Here is a 22,768-nt window from a genome sequence, read left to right on the forward strand (position 1 = left end):
AAACACCCTAAACTTGACGTGCTAGTCTTGTGCGTCACTGTTTATAACTAAGTTACCTACATTTTCTACTTAAGGGTTTTCAGTTTTCTAAACCATTTATCTGAAATAATTTTAGTTTTTAAAATACTGTTTAAATTACATTTAATTACTCGTGTAGTAATCTTTTACATAACTGCGATTCAAAAGGTGAACTTTTTGGTAACACTTTATATGAAGTTTTATACATTAAGGCTGACATTACGCTGTCATTATTATGACATGACACCTGTCATTAGCATGAATAAGATGTCATTATGGCTGTCCTTAAGTTTGTTACCCTAATCCTTTGTTACCCTAACCTTAACCCTAACCCCAGTAAATACTGCCAGCTAACCCAAAAAATGCTAACATAGCTCTAAAGGTGTCATAATTTAGCGAAAGGTTATTCATTCTAATGACAGCGTAATGTCAGCCTTATGTGTACAACTTCAAGTAAAGGCTTACCAACTCAAAAAGCCACTTCTCAAGATAGAAGTAAACTGTTCATCTATGTTAGAAGAAATAATTAGTTGTTCTTTACACATCTCAGATGTCAGATATCTTGACCATTTCAGAAGCAACAGATAACTGCTAGATTATCACCAGAGCCTTTTTCCACTGCTTGAATTGTGATGGTACTTTAATTCCACTGCTACAGTATATAGTGATGCACCGAAAATTCAACCCCCGAAAGACTTTTATCATCGACACAACATGGTATATGTTTTATTTTATATTGTTCATTGTTGGAATGCCGGTGCTAAATAAATATTTTAATATATTCTTAACTGATTTATTATTTGAAGTATTAATATTAATTTAGGCAATTGCTTTGCCTTGGTTTTAGTGAGGTTAGTACACAGTCATAGCCATAAACCTAATGGCACTGGCATAATAATTTGTTTCTTCATTTTCAGTTTTGGCCAAGTATTTTCATTTCAGTGCATCACTATATAGTATATACATACCCTACCCTAAATTGAAGGATTTAAAGAAGTCCTTAAAGAATGAATAGAGTAAAAGAATAATAGTTCTGAATCCAAAACCATAAAAATAGAAAAATAAATCAAATAGAAAAACACCTGTAATATAAATTGTATATTTGTATTTTGCTGTATATATACTATTATAATAATACAACAATAATAATAAAAAAAACAATAGAACCCCAACAGCAGCAGCATTTAAAATATTTGTTACCCACAATGTGCATGTGGTCAAAAAATCTCTGTGAGCAGGATTTCTATATTTAATGTGTTAAATATATACAGTATCTTTAAGTATCCAGTCCTGAATCTGACTCAGTATACTCATGCAAATCCATTTGAGGAAGTGAAAGCAGGATCGGCTGGTATCAGTGAGCTGTAGTCAACAATGAACTAGTGATAATGGACCAGCTCCACTACTGTAAATTCCCGAATGTTGCATTTGTTTACAACACTACAGTGTTCTCCTTTCTAGGATCAGAGAAACTTCATGTTGACCTCTGTACTTTTTGATTGTAAAATATTTCTCCCACCTGTTGGTTAGGAGATATTTGGTGGCTTGTTTGATGCAAGATAAAGAGAGTAAACACAGTCTGAGGGCCTCACTTGTTGGGGAATGAGTCAACACTGCTACAGACAGCATAGTTCTTCTGGTGTTTTCCGCTTTTCTTAAGAATAGTGACTTCTGTTCCTTAAGGTCTCCAAATGTAGTTCTTCTTTCCTAATAAATAGCTGGGCTTAAAATAGCATTTAGCACAAAACTGATCTCCTGACCCCTGATTACTTAAGATGTAAGTGTGTGACTAGTGACTTACTACACATATTTGTGTTCTGTTTTTCTTCCACATACTAATCTGGTGGTACAAATTTTTGTGTTTGTATTTGTAGTGGTTCCATTGAACCAGTGAAATTACTTTGACTTGTGTTTCGCACCAAATTTGGTTCATTAAAATGAAAGATGAAACTTCAATAAACTGTATAATAAAAAATCAAAGCCTGTTAGATAATACCTTCAGATTTAATTATATAAATGGTGGCAAATTTGAATAACTGATGGAAACAGACATTAAAAATATATACATATATGGTCAGATCTGCCCATAAGTGTTGCGCATGTGCGACCAAAATAACCAATGTGCACAAGATTAAATTTAACGGATATTTGCGTACCTAACAATGGGAGTTGGCTCCTGCATAAAAGTATAAGGACAATCACATTATGTAGCTATTGTTCCTGTACATATCATCCCATCCCTCCCTACACCCTCCATACGTCCCCACAGAATGTAGCCAAAGCTTAAGACCACTAAGAAGAAAGATAGAGAGAAAGAAAGGAAAAACAAATAATGATAATAATAAACATGTAAAACGTGTTATTTGTGACACAGATTTATCACAATGTTTCAGTGAAATAAAACATTTAATACATTTTAATACAAAAAAGTGTCAAGTGCAGCAGTATTTAACTCTACTGAGACACTGGCAACATCTATTATCTGTATTTAACTTCCTGAGTTTGAAACCTGGCGAGTAAATCAGATTTTAGATGGAGCTCATTGGTGATTAGTGCTGTTGTAAGAACAGGCCTGAGGACACCTCACATGGTGCACTGTGTTGGTTACCCCTGGGGTAGACTGTGCAATCTATAATAATGATAATTTATATAAAGTACAAAAAAAATTGAGCAGCCATTTTGGGAGCCAAAAAAGAATTGTCCCTTTTTATGGAATTTGAATTTTCATCGTTAATAAATTTGTTCCGAGACTTAAGTGCATATGAACCAATGTTCAACACCTAAATTCAACAGAATTTTGTAGAATTTGGTGCATAATATTCCGTTCTCTGACCAACAAAAATTTTGGTCATCTAGCTTTTAATAAGCACGCCAATAGCGGTGAACACCAGAACCTAATGCAAGCTACATAAACAGCGGTTAGCAAGCTAAACCAGTGAGAAAGAAGTATAGGCCCTGTACATCCACATCTTCCGCTGTTTTTAAATAAATGAAGACTGTCAGATGAGTAATGATGATGATTTTTTTGTTGGATAACAGAACTTTCTGTGCTTTGAAATAGGAACTGTTTTAAGCGCTTCCTAAGCTATCATTTCATTTGCACATTTATTGTTCAATCATTTAATTAAAAAGCCTCATATTTTTAAGTTGAATTTAAAGTACATGTCATATTCCTATTGTACACCAGGAGCAACAAGAAGCAAATAAGTTATGTGCACCCCTGTAGATAGTCTAATTTCTAATAGTTCCACAAGGCAAAGAGCCAAAACCACTGAAATGTACCTCAAAAAGACAATTTCAGCAACATTCAAGTGCTCGTTTCAAATTTTGTGTGAAATACTGAACAGTCAAAGTCCTTAATGACCTGAACAGTTTGTGGTACTAAGTCACTGTTAAGACGATTAAGACTGTTTGCTGCTGTGGAGTGCAAATATTTCAATGACCTTCATCAATTTATTAAATTTTTTTCTTCTCCAGCCCAGCCCATCCTTTACTGGTGCTCCAGGAACATGTCGTTATGGAGCAGCATCTCCTTCAATCTGGCTGTGCTCATGAACCTGCTGGTGGCCTTCTTCTACCCTCTGGAAGGCGTCCGCAGAGGTCAGTCATTTCAAGTTACAAGATAGTTGTCTTTACACATTTCTGCATTTCTGCTTCCAATTAGTACATCCTTATGCAGATTCTGCACATTTCTAATTCTAGTAAAAACAGGTTTTGTCCACTCTACACTGACATTAGTCGTATGATGTTGTTTTGTAATGTATGAAATTGAATTTATGACCCCAAGCTTGTGTTGGTTTTTCATGTTGATTGGCATCTGTCATTGCCTGCTAGAGTAACAAATGAGTAAATAGTTGTCTTTATATGGCCTAGTGACAGATTGGTGTCTAGAGGGACCCACAGTGCTGGAGGAAGCGGGTATAGAAAACTGATTGATAGAGAAACTCTGAGTAGGTCAGTAATAGAGTGAAATGATTGGAGATCAGTTACACAAGAGATGATGTGTTTTACATGGAGGGGTGACAACTTTCAGTTGCTTCGGGAACAGTCAGATATTAAAATGTTTTCTATCCATCACGTCGTACGGAGCAAGTTGACTTTACCCATGACCACAACATTAAAATTGTTGATTAATTATTCAGTCTGTGCCATGTAAAAAAGGGGAAAGTTAGAATGACCTCTGATAGTTGATGCTCAGTGTCCTTTTGTGGTCTACACTTTAGTATCATGGCTGAAGTAGACATGAATTTCCTTCAAATCAAATCCAACACAATAAGCTCAACATGTTATAAACAGAAACAACCTTTATAATATATATGTACAGTACATTATAAAGTTGTTCATCTTTTCATCTAATCATCTATCACTGTATTTGGTCAACTTTTTATTTGAAATGTGCTCAATTTCACCTCTTTTCCATATCAGAATGTCCAGTTCCAGTAGGGTGAGTTATCCAGACCTCTTGAATAAGCTGGTTGTATTGGGTTATGTTAGCTCCATTAACATGTTCTTTCAACACTGTCTCAAGAATGATCATCACTTTCCTCATTTTTTCCATGCTCCTTGGAACAAATTTCAATCTGATGTACTTTAATTGGAAGTTATTTCCTGCTACCCAGAATGTATTTCAAGTCCAGTTAGTTTAAGTTCTGGACAATAAGTTAGGTTTTATTGATTTAGGTTCTAGTTTAGGATTCTGTACTTGGTGGTTAGTTTTAGGCTTTGGGACTGACTTATGTTTCTTCATAAAGGGAAGGGTTAGAACTAAAGTTATAGTCATTGAGGTAAATAATAAACGTATTATTTTTTATTATTTTTTTTGCAAGAACAAAACATGCATAGTTTTCACAAAAAGAATGCACTTATCGTATGAACCTTTGACGACACATTCAAACAGGAGTCGGAGAGATTTATTAAGGATAAGCTTGTTTGGAATTTGTTCGATGATGCACAAAAAAAGTGACAGTTTCACGATCCCTGGTGAGACTTGATTGGTTCTTCTTATAGTGAAGTGCATGCAGTAGCTACTCATGGTTGGAAAACGTAAAGCGACACCTGATGTTTTGCTTTACAATTAATTGTTTGCAAATGCCAGAAAAGTGTTCTTTTCTTAATGTTTTGCGCTGCTAGTCAATCACAACTTTCTCCAATGTCTTGCAATTTAGACCCAAACCTCATGGTAGTAACACAACTACAGTATGTCGGTCCATTCATGTCTTCTTAACTTCTATTTAGTTCTTTATTATTGTCTGTGGATCAATCCTTACTTGCTTAGGACAACATCAGATATGTTATTTTATTCCTTTTAAGCTTTTACTCCTAAAAAAACAAAACATATCAATTAAATATGGTTTTATATGGCAGTATTGTGATCTGTGTGAGGGTGCTGTGGTTATTACAGACAGCGTGACTTATGGCAGGAAGTGGGAATGAGTGACTAATGATGATTACTGTGGATAAGAAGTAGCCCCTAGCATCAGATCCCTCTACAATGAAGATCAATAAGAAGAAGAATTCTGAAATTGTTACATAATTACTCTGTAGAAGTAGTAAGTGTGAGCACAATGATAAACCTTTTCTATGGACTTCCAGCAGAAATATTTTTATCACCATTATTGGTAAACAGGGATTAGGTCAATTATAATTGTAATTGGTAATTAATTACAATTATGAAATAATTATAATTGTAAAATTCATGTTTTTTTTTGTAAAGATAAGTTCATATAATTGACTTTGTAATTGTATTTGGCATGACCATTTTATAAAAGCTGTCATTTACAATGTAATTAAAGTTCCCATGTCATTCTATTTTTCACCCATCTCCATTTGTTGTAAGAAAAACATAGTATTTGAGGTTTATTTTCCCAAACTCGCCTGTTTTAATGTTTTTCAATGCTAAATTAATTAAATAATTGCTGAAGCAAAATGTTCTTTATACTAAAAAAGCTGTTGTCATGTGGTCACCTTTGAAGAGCACAATATACTTCATAAAATATTGTTTTAGGGTCCCACGCATGCTGCATTCATGTGGAGGCAATGCAGAAACATTAGCTTTAAGCTTGTGTTAAGTAATAGGAGGTTTTTAAAACATGTGTTATAAAAAACTATTCCCTCGTGGACAGGGCCAGGCTGTTATCTATTTGGTAAGATGAAAAGGGAGATGTTTACGAGACTTTTAAGGGCCCCCCTAAAGGCAACATCCAGTTTTTATGACGTTTATTTTCATAGAAATCAATTTTGTGCAGAACAGACCTTTAAGCAGTGGAGGTTTTATGAAAATCTGAGATCTTGACCTTCTGATCGACAATTTCTGTGGTTGACACTGACATGAGTGAGTGCAGTGTAAGGTGACAAGTGTCATTCTAACTGGTGTTGGTTTTAGTAATGCAGTCCTGCCACTTCTGCTAATTAGGTGTGTGTGTGTGTGTGTGTGTGTGTGTGTGTGTGTGTGTGTGTGTGTGTGTGTGTGTGTGTGTGTGTGTGTGTGTGTGTGTGTGTGTGTGTGTGTGTGTGTGTGTGTGTGTGTGTGTGTGTGTGTGTGTGTGTGTGTGTGTGCGCGCGCGCGCGCATCATATTTTTTTTGTCGTTTTGTGTACTTTTTGTTTAAATTTTTGTTTAGTTTTTTGTTTTATTTTGAGGGTGTGTGTGTGTGTGTGTACACTGTAGATATTGTAGTCATAAGGGCCGTTTTCAGCAGGAAATCCAAAACTGTGGTAAAGCAAAGTCTTCAGACGTCATTGAAAGTGACACCTGCCTGATAAGAGCCAAATGTCAGTCCTCCTACATCAGGTTACTGTTCTGTAACCTGCAATGTTGCAAATAAATAAAAATAAAAAAATCCAATTCAATTTGTTTTGGTGCTTTAAGAGAAGAAAAGGTAGTAAATGAATCAGTTACCAGTAGAGGAACATGGACATGTCAAAGGGTTTGACATGTCCAATATTCTCCACAAAAATATATAACGAATTCATTCAATTGAAGAAAAAAAATAGAGCGTGTTTTCAGTAAAGCAAAGAGAAAAACCAAAGCTAAACTAGCCTGTAGAGGTCAAACCAAAGAAGAAGAAAAAATAAATGATCAGTTTTTCTGTGACAGGAAAATACCGGAAATCTGAATAAAACATATTTTTTTGTTTGTTGAGTTTACTTTTTGTCCTCATTCAAGATAAAATACTTTAGGTGTGCTATAAATGTTTTTTAATAAAAAAAAAAAGGAATGTGCTTACTTGACCCTTTTCTTCACATGATTTAAGCACGTGGTGCGTTCACTTCTGTCAGGCAGCAATAGAATGCAAATCTAGATTAGTGAAAATCTGTCTGATGTAAATACTAGTTTCAGTTACATCTATTTAGACAAAAACTGTCATAATTAAACATATTCCCATTAAACAAGTAGACATTTAAGACACATTACTGTTTATTTCATTTCCTTTCTCTGGCTTCTCTTGGAGGCTAGTGTTTGTATGCTTGTCTAAGTCTGCAGCCATTAAGGCCTCTATTGTTTGAGTGCACAGAGAAGAAGCACATTGTGATCAGTATAAAACTTTCAATTGTTCTGACGGGGGTCAAACGGCGAGATCCCTTTTGTGTGAACTCACTTGCACTACTATGGAGGCGGCTGAAAAAAAGAGGTTGTTAGGTTGGCTTTAGAATTTTCATGAGGTTTTCAGAGTCAAAGGTCCTCTGAGAGCTTATAGGTTTATTCCAGGACATGCCAGTTAGCATGCTATTTGTTAGTAGTGTTGGCGTCATACTAAATCCTGTCATTAAGTTCAAAGGTAAAGCATATCCTGAAGTAACCTGATGTCAGGCAATGTGGTATTTAAACTAATACACTAAAATGCAGCAAACACACAATGTCCTGAAGTCACTTTAGTTGTGAAGATGTATTGTTATATAAACACTTGAGTTTTATGAGCAGAGATGCTCATAAAACCTTCAGTGAACTCAACCAGTTCTGACATGCATTCACTACACCTTCAACATTCAGAGAGCAAGTATTCGTTTTGGCTTTACTGACAATTAAAATCTCCTTAATCATCTAAACCCTGACCCGATTAAAAACCTCTGAACACTGTCGCTCTTTTTCTCTCATAGCTAGGTTTGAAAAACAAACTATACTTCTAAGTAGCACCCAGGAAACTCAGACACAGATTAAAACTCAATAAATCACATTAAAAGAAAAAAAAACAAGAGCACTCGGAGACAAAATCACCACCAAGCACCAAATCCTCTTTGCCAGATATCGCCAGTTATCTGGATCAATGATCCATGGTACTATGATCATTCACACAGAAATGTCTATTCCCATTAATAATGTTACAGTATGTGCAAATGCACCATCCACATCCATCCATTTTCAAACCAGTTTGTTCCGTTTTTCCAGAGTCGCAGGGGTCTGCTGGTGCCTATCTCCAGCTTTTAATGGGCTACACCCTGGACAGTGCGCCAGTCCAAACAAATTTGATGATAGATAATATTTTTTAGTGTATTTTACAGCTGATTTAAGACATGGGTCAAAACACAATCCATATCCATTCATACGAGGCAATGTGGGCTAAGTGCCTTGCCCAAGGGCACATTGACAATGACTTGGATAGAGCGGGATTCAAACCTCCAACCCTTTGGTTACTAGACGACCCACTCTACCACTGATCCACGGTCACCTTGATTGTGATTAATTCTAATTGAACTTTAGTGATTGAGAACATAAATGTAATCAACTTTCAGGGGAAAATAACAATTGGAATTGAGTTGGAACTCAACACGGATAATTAAAGATGTAATTGTAATTTAAAAATGTAATTGACCCCAACCCTGGTAATTACAGTCTAGAATGTTCATCTCCTGTTGCTCTGGGCTTGGTTTTTGGCTGCACGTGCATTTCAGTAATGAAAACAAATGGTCAGTGAAGCTGATAGTGTATTAGCGGTAACTTGAATAGGTTAGATGTGACGTTAGAAGTTTCATACAAAGGTTAGTCGGCTTCTTTTTGTGAGGTAAAGAAAATAAGGGACACATAATAAAAGGTGCACAAAGTTAAAGCAAATATGCCTGGTTTCCCTGCCAATTCTGAACAACCAGGTGGCCTGTAATGATGCAGGAGCCAGCACCATCCCAGATGAATTTGGCAGGGTTTGGGTGTATTTTTAGCCAACAGGTGGTTATGTAACAAGTACCTGCCATGTGATCCGTGCACAGAGAGACGAGAAGGAGGCCTCCCAAATGAAATGGATGGTGCGTGATATTGAAAGTGGTGCGTTCGCTGCTCCTCACAGAACACATGACCAACTACTGTCGAAACTTGATAATGGTGTTATTGTGTTCACAAAGAGAAGCCAGATGAACATGAGCTGGAGTGACGCAGCTTTTCCCCTCACATGCTGGGCAGGAGCTGGCACTAAGCTGGTGCCTGTTGAGCGCATAATGATGCTTTGCTTACTTGCAGCGTTGTGGCACATGCAACAGTAATAAATAAATTACATTAATAAATAACAGACTCCTTCCACATGGGAATTTTTGGGCATTTTTTGTACACATTCAATAAATGTAAAAACTGAAGAAGATTAATCTAATTAGCTTTTGCTTAACGACCTGCAGTGCTGGTAGTTCTGTGCACAGCATGTAACCATGGAAACCCGTTTGCTGTATAGGCAATGAGAAAAAAATAGAACTAATCCTGCTTTAAAAATGCTTTTATTAATACTGCAAGTACAACATTTTATTAAAGAGAAGTCTGTCTGTTTTCTTTCAGTAATATAATGTACTGTTCCTAACATTGACAGTGCCATTGCTGTAATTGATTCATAGGGACTATGAAGCAGTAACATTTTTCATTACATGTTTTTTCTTTGTAAAGACTTAATAAATACTATACACACATTTTCGTAAAATGTGGTTGTTGAAAGATTGGAAGAGGAAAACCTTGTTTAGGGAAAAGAAATATTACTGTGAAAAAATTAACTTTCTCTTGGAGTTTTATACATAAAAGCTGACATGACACCTGTCATTAGCATGAATAAGGTGTCATGAAAGTGTCGTTCACTGCACTAACTCCTAACCTTACTTAACTCTAACCCTAACCTCACTAGATCTTTCCACGTAACACAAATAAAGCCAACATAGCTCCAAAGGTGTCATTAGTTAGCGAAAGACACTCAACTTTGAGGCAGGACCCCATTTTGAGTCGCGAGACACTGGTAGCGCGTCGCCAGATGTCTTCAAGAAACTAAAAATGGTTTTTTTAACAATTTGAGCCAATTTTTGCTTATTTTTACCTTTTTTCTGCAACTCCACCAAACTTGCCATATTGTAACATATTTTCATCACTTTTTCTCATGATATTTTATCTCCTTTTAATGTATTTTTGCCACTTCTCCATCAAATTTTAATGCCTTCTCTGCACATTTTTGCCGCTTTTCAACACTTTTCCCACCTAATGTCGCACATTTTGACCCGTTATTGTCACTTTAAACCTCATTATCATATTTCATGCTTGTTTTTACCAATTTAACCACAGTCACGATTTGTCATGCCCATCATTTGCCAGTTTAAACTAACACTTTTAACCTTTTTTACTACTTTTTCTGTCTGTTTTTAGCCACTTTAATTTGCAACTTTTAATCAGTTTGTGTTTTTTTAAATCCCAAACTAATCAAAATTTGTTAACACTTTACTTGAAGTTTTATGCATCAGGCTGACATTACGCTGTCATTATTATGACATGACACCTGTCATTCGTTTGTTACCCTAACCCTAAGCCCTAACCACCTAGATCCCTCCACCCAACCCAACAAATGCCAACATAGCTCCAAAGGGGTCAGTGTATGTTTTGGTCATTACATTTTCTGTTCAGAAAAGGAAGTCAAAAAACAAAAAACACGAGTGGTTATTTGATTTTTGTTTTGAAATTGAAAAACTAGAGTTGAATTTCAAGGCGTATTTCTTCATCAGGGTCAAGACGGGATAAACAAACATTTAAAAATTGGTTGATTTTTAAATTTTTGTTTCTAAAACCAAAAAACAGAAATACAAAAAAACGCTCCTTTTTCATGATGGTGACACCGGCAGTTGTTCTTTTCAAAGTAAGAGCACATATATGAGAGCGCTGCTGTTTTTCTGGCGCCAAAATATATGAATTATTCCAAAACAAGGCTTGTCATTTGTGGAAATTGCTATATGCAAAATTCAATGACCAAAACAAATACTGACCCTAAGATGTTGTAATTTAGCAAACGACACTTAATGACAGCCTTCATGACACCTTATTCATGCTAATAACAGCATGATGTCAGCCTTATGTATAAAACTTAAAGTAAAGTGTTACCAAAACTAAATGTAAAGGTTGAAAATTTGATTTCAAGGATTGAATATGGTCTAATTGTCCTTGTATTGTGTATTTTCCTTTTGAGGTTTTTCCACCTAAGCTGATGTACCTTCCTACAGACGTTATGAGCTCTAATCATAGTTGAGATCAAGACGATTGCGTTCTCTTTCCTCTGCAGGCACTCTGGAGCCCCACCTGTCCGCCCTGCTGTGGATGGCCATGTTTGTGTCGCTTGCTATTGTCATTGTCCTCCCACAGCCTCACGGTATCCGGGCGCTCATTGCCTCCACTATTCTGCGCCTGATCTTCTCTGTGGGCTTAGAGCCCACGTTGCTCCTGCTGGGGGGTTTCAATGTAAGTTTGTGTTGGAGGTTTTTACTAAAAGAATGTGTAACTTGTGTAGCTCATTGAGAGGAATTTCCTTTGGCACAAAGCTCTATCACATGTCAAGCATTAGGTAATTATATTCAATTTTACACGGGAAGGAGTACAAAAGAACCTGAAACTGCAGACACAATGAATTCTTAGATAAAACTTAACTCACTGAAATAGTGCTTAAAGCAGTTGATGCTGAAGGAAAAATTGATGTCATCCACTTCCAGTTAACTTTCAAAGCTACTGTAGACAATCATTTTTTATTAGATAAATCCCATCCTTAAAAATAACAGACTTTTCATCTGACCTCCCACTTTATGTATTTGACAAATAAACATTATCTGTGCATAATAAGAATTATTGATAGACTTCAGTAATGGAAAAAGTGCCATATTTTGTTATTAAAATGGTTTCTCAAACAACACACATTGGTTTTTCAAAATTAGTAAAAAAAAAAAAAAAAAAATACCAATGATAACCAATATCACATTATGGCTAATATAATCCTAGAAAACAGCCCATCTCTATCTTTGATTTATTGATTTATGAGACTTACATTATGTCTTAATATTGTCTGCAGCAGCTTTAGCTATCCTAGCAATAACCCATACTCCTAGTCCTTTATTCTTTGTGACCATGTGCTGTTTATTTTTGACATGCTTTGTGGTTTCCTGTGTTTTTCAGTTATGTAACAAGTTCATCTTCCTAATGAGCTTCGTTGGGAACCGGGGAACCTTCACACGTGGATACAAAGCCATGATCATGGATGTGGAGTTCCTGTACCACCTCCTCTACCTGATTATCTGCTTCCTGGGGGTCTTTGTCCATGTCTTCTTTTACAGCCTGCTAGTATGTGAGCAATGAGCATGCACAAAAAGAAAACCACATCATTGTAACTCCTAGTTGATCATAAATTAACTTTTAACATTTAATTTTCAATTTTCAGCAACATTTTAGAAATAAAATGTCTCTTTAATCCATTGTGTCACATACAAATTAAAAGCACACTTTTTTCACTCTTTTCACTTTTCAGTTATTTGATGTGGTTTATCGAGAAGAAACCCTGCTCAACGTCATTAAGAGTGTCACTCGCAACGGCCGATCTATTGTTCTGACCGCTGTGCTGGCCCTCATTCTGGTCTACCTCTTCTCTATAGTGGGTTACATATTCTTCAAAGATGACTTCATTTTAGCGGTTGACCGGATACCCAACAAAACACTGGGTTGGTTTTTTTTTTTTTTGTAATTGCTTACTTTGAAAAATGCACATTTTCTTTAAGACATTTGAATACAGAATGGACTTTATTCCCAGTCTGCTCTGTACAGTGCACTGATAGCTTGTGTTTCTATCAGAACACGGAGCCAGCATGGTGGGACAGTTCTTTTCTGGTGGGGTGTGTAAGAAGGAAAACGGAGAGAACTGCACACATGAGGCTGGAATGGACGGTACGTTACCATGAGTCAAATGTACATGCATGTGTGCGGCAGGTAAAGACAGGGTTAGAAGGTTGGGTAATGCTATACTTGAAGTTTTATACATAAGGCTGACATTAGGCTGTCATTATGACATGACACCTGTTATTAGCATGACTAAGGTGTCATGAAGGCTGTCATTAAGTGTCGTTCATAACCCTAAAATGAACTTTAGAAGCAGTGTAGAAAACTATGGGGTACGCAAAATGATTAAAACTATAGAAATAAATCTTTTCAGGAGACACTATCTTCTGTTTTATTCCACTTATTTACAAAATGAGATTATTTCAAATGTGTGTTATCACTCATTCATTCCATCATTATGCTCTATAGTTGTATTCTGAGCCAAATGTTGTAATCAAACAAAGGGTGTGCTTGGATTCAGATATAAGATCAAGGTAGTACTTGAGCCAAAAAAGTTTGAGAACCACTGCTATAGAGGCTAAAGTTCTTGTGATTTCAGGAAGCCTAAAAGCTAATGAATAGGAGCTGAGATGAAAGGTCAGGGATTATCAACAATCAGGCTCAGGCTGGATAATGGCTCTACTCAGAGATGGCACAAAAACTATCTCACTGCAAATAATGACCCAGGACCACTAACTGGTTTGGGAGGGGGAGGAGGTGAGCACATGCAACACCTCAGAATTGATCAACCAACCATGTTGAATCCACCAAATGCCTCAAGTCTGAGCTCGTCTAGGCTTCCCCATCCGACATTATTAGGGTGGATAATTGTGAAGGTCTGGTGACTTGCTTCATGTGTGGATAATTTGAAAACATTTCCTGACTAGTTAAGCCCCACCAGAAGCTTTATGTGAATGATTCAATGAACCAATTATTGAGTGGGTGAATGTGATAAGGGGGGATTTTTTGGGATTTATCTTGCATTGCGTTACTGCAGGGCAAATACATCTTATTCAGAAGATAAGACCTTATCAGGATGCCATCATAAACAATTTTGTGTCTTCACAGCGTCTCTAGCCATCCAGCCTTCAGCAGTGGTAATTGAGGACAAGGAGAGAACATGTGACTCTTTACTCATGTGCATTGTAACAGTTTTAAGTCACGGCCTCAGGAGTGGGGGCGGGGTTGGGGATGTCCTGCGAAAGCCATCAAAAGAGGTACAAAAACAATCAGAAGTGTGCAACTGAAATGTAAATCATGTTTCTGTGAAAGCAGGAAGACTTGTAATAAATTCCAAAAACACGTTTTGCTATTGTAACATTTCTAAGGAAACACCAGAGTTTGCTGCACCTTTCACACTTACTTTGAATGAAAAGAAGATTTTAAAAAGAATAAAACACAACAAAGCTTTTTGTGCCTTAATAAGGTCTAGAAAGGGTCAACTGTTTAATATATTTTTACCTCAAATAATTACAGTGGCCCTAAAAGCTCACAACACAGAATGAAGAACCCCACAACACAACACAAAAACAAGAAAAGTTACAGGACTAAATGCTGCTGAAGCAACTAGTATTTTGCATTTGGTACTTGTCTCACAAAAAAAGGTTTTCTGGCTCTTATCCAGAATAGAGAAAGGTTCAAACTGTACTGCAGCTTGCTTTGGATCTGCAGCGTGACCCTTAGAATGAGGACATGACTCATTCAGACTCATACAGCCCTCAGTGAGCCTAACATTCATGGGAAATCACTGAAAGGTTTCAAGTTGCACCAGCTTGGTTTGAATGATTGTTTTATCATCTGTGATTGATTCCAGAGTTATATATAGTTTATAGAGTTTCAATAATAGCTTCAACTTAATATTTTCTATTAAAATGTTAACTGAAATCTTAAATCACATTAGTCAGAAGTTAAAAAGTAGCTTAAATGTTTACTAAGTATATCCACGGGCAATTTGTGGGCGGTGGTGGCGTAACAGGTCACCGGTTGAAGTCCAACCTGGGCCATCACTGTGGGATGTTGAGCAAGTCCCTTAACCCTAACTGCTCGTGTTGTACATCTCTTTGGCAAGCCAAGGCAAAGCAAACTTATTTGTGTAGCGCATTTCATATACAAGGCAATTCAATTCAATCAAATCAAAAAGTGAAACAGAAAACATTCAACAGCTTAAAAATCAATGAGAATATTAAAATCAGCATTAAAAACATTTAAAATCAGCATTAAAAACATCTAAAATCAGCAGTAAAAACCTATAAAATTAGCAGTAAAATATTAAATCAATAATAATGAGATTAAAAATCTCCCTCTCAGTCATATGCAGTAGAGAAAAAGAGTGCCTTTAAAAACTTGGATTTAAAAATGTACATTGGATGCTGACTTCAGCTCTGCTGGCAGTTTGTTCAACTTCTTTGCAGCATAACAACTAAAAGCAGCGTCATCATGTTTGCTGTGATCTCTGGGCTCCACTATCACCTGTGTCCATAGAGCTGAGTGACCAGCTGGGTTCAGACCTGACGAACATCTCACTGATGGATTCTGGACCAAACCCATTCACAGATTTATACACCAGCAGCAGAACTTTAAAGTCTGTTCTGAGGCTGACTGGGAGCCAGTGTATAGACTTTAAAACTGGACTAATGTGCTCTTTGGTTAAAAGTGTTTGCTAAATGAAATTGTTATCTTGTAATGTGGAATACTGATAACAGCTCGTGTAGCATGAGGGACTCCTATCTTCTCATTACAACACATTGGAAGCACATGTGTATAGTGTTTAGTTCTCCTACCTTGCATCATAAATGACCCGAGTATGAAACCTGGGAACATTTTAGTGTAGAGTTTGCATGTCCTCCCTCTGCTTGTGTGAGCTTCCTCCACATACTCTGGTTTGCCTCAGAATGAAAACGTGCAAAATTTAGGAAGTTGTGGCAGTGCATTCAGTCACAGCTCAGGTCAATCCTCCACTCCTCCACTCTAATTTGTAATAGAGTTTCTTAATCTGTTGTTCAATGAAAACATGAACCTTTTTTTTTTTTTTTTTTACCACAAACATATATTTTCTGGTGAGTAATTGTGCTGTAAATTAACTGATGACTTGTGTTTGACCTTTAACAGGAGCCCCTGTTTGCAGCACGAGTCATTTACGACCTGCTCTTCTTCTTCATGGTCATCATTATTGTCCTTAACCTAATCTTTGGTGTCATCATTGACACGTTTGCCGACCTGAGAAGCGAGAAGCAGAAAAAGGAGGAAATCCTTAAGACAACATGTTTCATCTGCGGTAAGGATCATATCAATGTGTGTTTTTATAGTTCTGTCATATGAAAATGATAAGAACCACTGGTTTAGATATTTAGATATTGTACTTACTCTCCCATTTCTATCTTTTTAGCAGGCATACTTAATTTTTAGGGTAAAAATGGCAGGATTCTGCTTTCATCGTCTTTCATAATTAATGATTACCAGATGTAAATGCTGACGCTCACAGACGATTAAGAAATGAAGAAAACAAACCCCTGCACTCTGACTTTAGGTTTTTTTTTTAGCCTGTGTTGATTGCTGTGATCTCGTGTCACATCAAGTCTAGTTGCAAAATCAGGGTTGTTTTTCTGGGTAAGTAACCAAACGCCTCCTCTTCCCAGAATGACTTGTTAGTCACAGCAGATGCTGCTGTGGAGGAGTATTGCCTTATGGGCCAAGACCATGTTGAACTGCGTTCACATTCTCACACACCACCTTTCACCCAATGACTCTCCATTGTCAGAGCAGAATGATCATTTAACTGTATATAAGCAGGATTAATGCTTGTTTTTGAAATTCATGAGAGTGAAATGAGATGTTTTGGGATGCTAAAATGTTAACAAATTAACGAATGTTGCATGTTGTCCATCTGGCGTCTGGTTTTCAGATTCTCTCATGATCATATTTCCTCTTGTTCTTTTCTGTCATCACCTGTTGGGTCACAAGTTGTGTTATCCTGTACTGCCAAGTCTATTTCTTCTCTCTTCCAGAGGTATTTGATAAATATTTACTGGGGCTTCTTCTGTGTGATTTCAGGTTTGGAGAGAGACAAGTTTGACAATAAGACTGTTACCTTTGAAGAACACATCAAAGTCGAGCACAACATGTGGCACTACTTGTTCTTTATTGTCCTGGTGAAGGTCAAAGACTCCACAGAATACACCGGCCCAGAGAGCTATGTGGCCGAAATGATCAGGGTAAGAAAGAGAACTGTTGTGTTTAACTTGTTAGATTTTTTTTTTTGTGTGTGTGAAGTATTTCCATTATATGAAAATGTAATTAATTTGACTCTAATGACAAATTAATTTGATTTGACAAAAAATAATTTGGCTTTATCACAATTTTGGTTTTCTTGTTGTAGGGAGTTGATATTTTGATTCCCTTTATTTGATATGGACGTCACAATTACATTGGTAACCCAGATGTATTGTTTTGAGTGTGTTAGTACACCTGGTCATTTACAACATCTGTCCACAGGAGGATTTTAAAAAGGTTAAAAATAGCAGAAATAATAACAAAGGTGGAAATATGCACTGCACAAAATATTACAAAAAGAAAAGCAATATTCAAAGTTAAATACCGTCATTAGTTATAGGGCAGAGGAAACACAGGCAAGCGCAAAAACCTGGTAAAACTATTCATGTGAACACTGTTGTTTTGATTTTAGCCATTTTTTAAGTCCATTGTTGAAAGCATGGACTCATAGGTAAATGTAGGTAAATGCAACCAACAAACAGTTTTTTTCACAAGTACTTATTGCACTTGAAGGGGGTTCAAAGCTCAAAAACATCCATGTATCATGTGACCTGTTAGTAAATCTCCTTTTCCCAAAAAACATTTCTAGTACTTAATGACTGGGTTGTACATGATGTTGTTGTGCGACTAAAATAACCAATGCACACCAGTTTAAATGTTGGAACACTCATTTGCACACCAAAGATTTGCAAATGGGGATTTATCTCCTGATTTTTAGTTTCTCAGCCATACGTGACAAGTTTTTTTGTCTGGTTGCGTCTCAGAAAGGAGAGGGGCGGGGCTACAGACTAGAGATTACAGGCTAGAGACACCTGAGGACAGAGATATTTCTTCAGACACAAAGAACGCAATAAAAGTGAGAGAAATGAGTACAAAGAAATAGATGTGTTTTTCAAGATCTATGTTGAGGTTATTTGGTTTTGTTTTGTTTAGTTTTTAGGGTTTTTTTTTTTTTTTTTTTTACAACTTTTAGTAATGATTAATGCAAGCTACAAACAATATAAGGAGCCACCTGGGAGCCAAAATCTTCAGCCGTTCTTTAAATAGAGTAAGTCAGTCAGACGGAGAGTAATAATGATGGGGACATTGTATAGAATATTAGAACATTTAAAATAATAACTCAGACTTCATTAGAAAGCTTCTTCTTCTGTGAGGCTTTACAGAACAGGAATTTTTGTTTTCATTTCCAGTTTAAAGTAAAGTAAATGTCACGTAATCATTGCATCCCTCTATTTTGTTCCTCCTGTGACGTGGTTACGGAAAACATGAGCACCAAGCAACATAAACGGGTCATAAAACTCTGACCTCAGTGTTTGTTCCTCATCTCCATCTGTGTATGTATTTTTCAGCATCTAAAGATGAAAACAAATGTTGTAAAAGTCACCCTTCACCTGAAGTCCTTCCATTTAACAAACATTTAGGCATAGAACTCATGAAAATTCATGTGGAAGAGTTTTTACCCGCAAACAGACATTTTCAGTTCTTTTCAAATCCTTTCTAATTAAATTTGAAAGGATAAAGGTTGCTGTTGCTGCACATTTTAGAATTACGTTGTTACTTATAACCAAAGGTCTGTCATTGGTTAACACTGCAGAAATGTTGCATTACAGCTATTTTAATCTTTCTGTGAACATGTGACACCTTTTACTGGTAGGCGTACAAAAAGCAGCCTGATGTAGCAGAACGCTACTGCTGTGGTCCCTGAGGTTAACCTTCACTCTCAGAGAAAAATGCAAGCATTAAGTGTTCGGGGTAAGTATCGGGAAACATCGGAATATATAGTGTAATGACATGCAAATGCTGAATCGAATCGTATCGTCAGATTCATGGCCATTTACACCCCTATTCTCCATTTAACCGGAATATCTGAGCTTAGTACATTATGTAATCTTTGCTTCTGTGACCTGAAAACTTAAAGAATGTTTTTGTTAGTCAGCTTAGTGAATGCACATAAAATGGGTTAAGCCCTCAAAGCAGCCATGACTTTTGTATTTCATTTAACACATACCTCCCTGATTGTGCTTATACTCACATGACGGGTGCACGAGAGGCCAATAGTAGCATTTGACTTGTATTTCACTAGAATAATCTTAATGAATTCAGTTTTTCTTTTGGTAACACCATCAACTTGAATAACACATTTACCACATGTGTAGTATTTAGATTTTTTTCACTGCCACATTGTGATTCCACCAGATGAGCAGTCATTTAAAAAGCTAACAAAGACGTAAACACTTCAAGGTCTGATGGCTGCGTTAAACAAAGAGTCTGTGACATCAGAAACTGTTTCAACAGTCAGAGGAAAGCCCCTTCTCTGAAGTGGCTCCTTCTCTAGCGTGGACAATTTTATCTGTAGCTTTTCATTAAATATAGCCAACAGTGGACAAAGGCTTAAGAGGATGATACAAAAATAATTCATAATTAAACTCAAAAGACAATTATTATAATGTTAACTAAAGAGCCCACAAAAACCTCTAATAAGATTTGGTAAATTCGAGATTCAGGATTTGCAACCCCAATATTTTTAATCTAAACCATTTCATTTATTATATAATAATGTTTGATTTTCAAAACAATTATTCCATCAAATGATTATCCAAAAGTAATTCCTTTAAGATGCCAGTCTTGTGAGAGCAACCACCTGATTTGGGATTAAACCCCATCAGGTCCAATTAACCTTGCACCCTGTTGAGGTCACCCAATGTGTGTTCTTAGCAGGTTTAAAGTTTCAGACAGGGAGATGAAGGTTCACAGAGTCTGAAAGTCATATCAGCTGACTCAGATATTCTCAGATATTTTTTAGGTTGATTTAATGATTTAGTAAAGAATTCATAATTTAAGACATTTAAAAAGGTCTAATGCCTCTTGAAATACACATTTTTGCTATTAGTTGACCTGTAAAGACAACTCAGATGTGATTTACTGTTGCTTATCTATTCTTCAACACGAGTAGAGAATAATAACATTTTGGAAAGCATTTCTAATCAAAGAAAATGTGGTGATTTAATGGGAAACTATTTTTTTTAGTCAACTGTATGTCAGGTCACCATGGGGTGTTGAGGTTATTTAGGCATAAATTAAATGGGTGAGGCCCTCTGGATTTATAAGGGTAATTAACAAGCTAAGATCAGACATCTAGGGATTTTTAAACATACTGTATACAATTTAATTTTGTGTTATTTAATCCCAAAGGATACCATAGACATTTTAATTTTTGGTAATTTCTTTTAATGGAACGTGGCATATAAGTTGTAAAAACATGTACGTATTCTAAGAAGTTATGAGAGTCAACCCCATCTTTTTTTTTCTATAAAGTATCATTTGATAAAACAAATGAATTTATATTTTTGTTTTTTATTTTCAAACGTAAACTGCCATGTTAAGTTATCCGAATGTGTAAAAACCTTTTTGTCTTAAACTTTTTGTTTGTGTAAAATCCATTTTGTCAATAATTGTATTTATGTTTGAATCTAAGCCCTACTATAAACCCAGATTTAAATTCCAGATATTCTGTGCAGATTTTTTTGTCACAGAAGGTTGAAACACTGGTGAGTTGAGCTCTTCACCCTTCTTCTTCTGGAAAAATCATCATTTGCTCTAGTCAGTCCAGAATTTAGATGGTCCTTGTTCTGTATTTTCCAAACTTGGTGGATGGTAATCAAGGTATCACAGTATGGTAGTTATCTGTATTCAGTGAATCAAAGCAGAGGGGTTATTGTAATTTTATCACCTTAATCCCAATCATGCACACTAAGGTATGGGATAAGACGAGTTTCGGCAATGAAAATATTACACCCAAAAATCGTTCATTTACTGTAGTATCATTTAAAGGTCCAGTATTATTCTATTTTTCACCCATCTTCAATTGTTCTAAGAACCCCAACAACATAGTATTTGAAGTTCAATTTTCCAAACTCGCCTGTTTTCTGGAGTTTTAGCCCTCTGAAAAGTCACTTTCATCACTTCTAAAAACAGGTCGTTTTTGGGCCTTCATGCATATGCATGACTAGGCGTGTCTGTAGACGCAGACTGAGCTGAGCTCCATGGGAAATAGATGCTAAAATAAATAAAGCCTTGTTTACTGTCTTCTGCCTTTAGCTCTTACATGTTAATGAATGAGTCATACGTTAGAAAGACTGAACTACGTTAGCTGCTATGCTAGTGCTACACCGACAAGCTAGGCGTCGGCCCGTCACAGAAGCATATATCAGGCTTTACCAGCAATTTATCAGATCTGTTGGAAAGTAATGAAACACAAAAAGACATTTAAAGACTTATATCTTCCACATTCATATTTGAGTCACAAAGTGTTGCTGCTCTGTGTTTTATCCGGAGTCTTTGAGAGAAGCCGGATGGTACGAAGTTCTCACTATATCTCTCTATTTGCCATTCTCTCAATCCAACCTTCTCACCACAGATTGCAAAGTCAAAAGGTGCAAATTTTTTATAGAAGGGGTGGGGCCAACAGAAGTGATTTGTGATGAAAGAAGCCTCCATAACATCATAACCCATCATTTTCAGCCAATGGCAAAATTGGATTGTAATAGCTGGGTTTTAACCCATAGACGACAGTTACTCTTGCATTTTTACAACAAAATCCCCAATTGCAATACTTTTACTCGACTAAAATGTCAAGTGTTGGACAAGAATCAGTCAACAACACTATTTCATACCAAAATACATTGTTTATTTTTTTTTTACAGAAAAAGTTTTGAGGTTTAGTTACTTTTTAAGATATCTAAAGTAAAAAAATTGTAGTAGCTATTTCTTTGTCAGAGTTGCTGCTCTATTTAATGCAGTTATTTAGACCGGGGGTTCTCAACTGGTCTCACCCTGGGTGAGATTTTGCCGCGGTCATTAAATCGCAAGCCACTTTTTTTTTTATTCAACCAACCAAATGTAGTTTTTCAAAAGTAGCAGGAAAAAACACAGATACATATATAATCTTTTTTAAAACATAAATCTACATATTTTCCTGTGCATCATGCATTTCACAGTATGCCTGTAAAAAGAAAAGTTTCTTTCAAAATAAGACAAGTCCGACAAGAGAGACATTAAGTATTTATTTATGTTTAACCAGCTGTCTGTGACCCATCCAGTATAGGCCCACGACCCACCAGTTGAGAATAGCAAGTTTAAACTTATCATATATTGAAGATTCATGTTTAGTTCACTCTAAACCCATTACCACCTTCTCTCTCCTACTTTGTTTCACTTTATTTGATGCTACAGTAATATATAAGAAGAAGTAACGACATAAGTAGGTGTTAAAGTCAAAGTAAGTCTGACAATGACTGGGACTGACGTCAGTCGTGCACTGGGTGAAATGTTACCCTCGTTTCACACCTCACTGCATCATAGAGTGAGACACACTTCTGCTCAGGGATTCATTTAAATTTGACAC

The 22,768-nt window shown here is 36.3% G+C and overlaps 1 protein-coding gene across 11 annotated transcripts in view; it reads left to right on the forward strand.

The window, feature by feature from the left end:
- Positions 1 to 22,768, forward strand: part of itpr1b (inositol 1,4,5-trisphosphate receptor, type 1b) — a 137,784-nt gene that overhangs the window by 102,883 nt on the left and 12,133 nt on the right. For 10 of the 11 annotated variants that reach the window (XM_028448177.1, XM_028448182.1, XM_028448183.1 and 7 more), the window contains 8 exons: positions 3,496 to 3,618; positions 11,522 to 11,697; positions 12,403 to 12,567; positions 12,752 to 12,941; positions 13,072 to 13,164; positions 14,164 to 14,312; positions 16,204 to 16,369; positions 17,146 to 17,306. In XM_028448177.1, coding sequence (XP_028303978.1) covers positions 3,496 to 3,618; positions 11,522 to 11,697; positions 12,403 to 12,567; positions 12,752 to 12,941; positions 13,072 to 13,164; positions 14,164 to 14,312; positions 16,204 to 16,369; positions 17,146 to 17,306 — 1,223 coding nt within the window. Of the gene's footprint in view, positions 1 to 3,495; positions 3,619 to 11,521; positions 11,698 to 12,402; positions 12,572 to 12,751; positions 12,942 to 13,071; positions 13,165 to 14,163; positions 14,313 to 16,203; positions 16,370 to 17,145; positions 17,307 to 22,768 lie in introns of those variants that run through there. The other variant, XM_028448189.1, reaches the window with a different exon arrangement.

This window comes from Gouania willdenowi, chromosome 5 (genome assembly GCF_900634775.1).
Source record: "Gouania willdenowi chromosome 5, fGouWil2.1, whole genome shotgun sequence".
Taxonomy (NCBI): Eukaryota; Metazoa; Chordata; class Actinopteri; order Blenniiformes; family Gobiesocidae; genus Gouania; species Gouania willdenowi.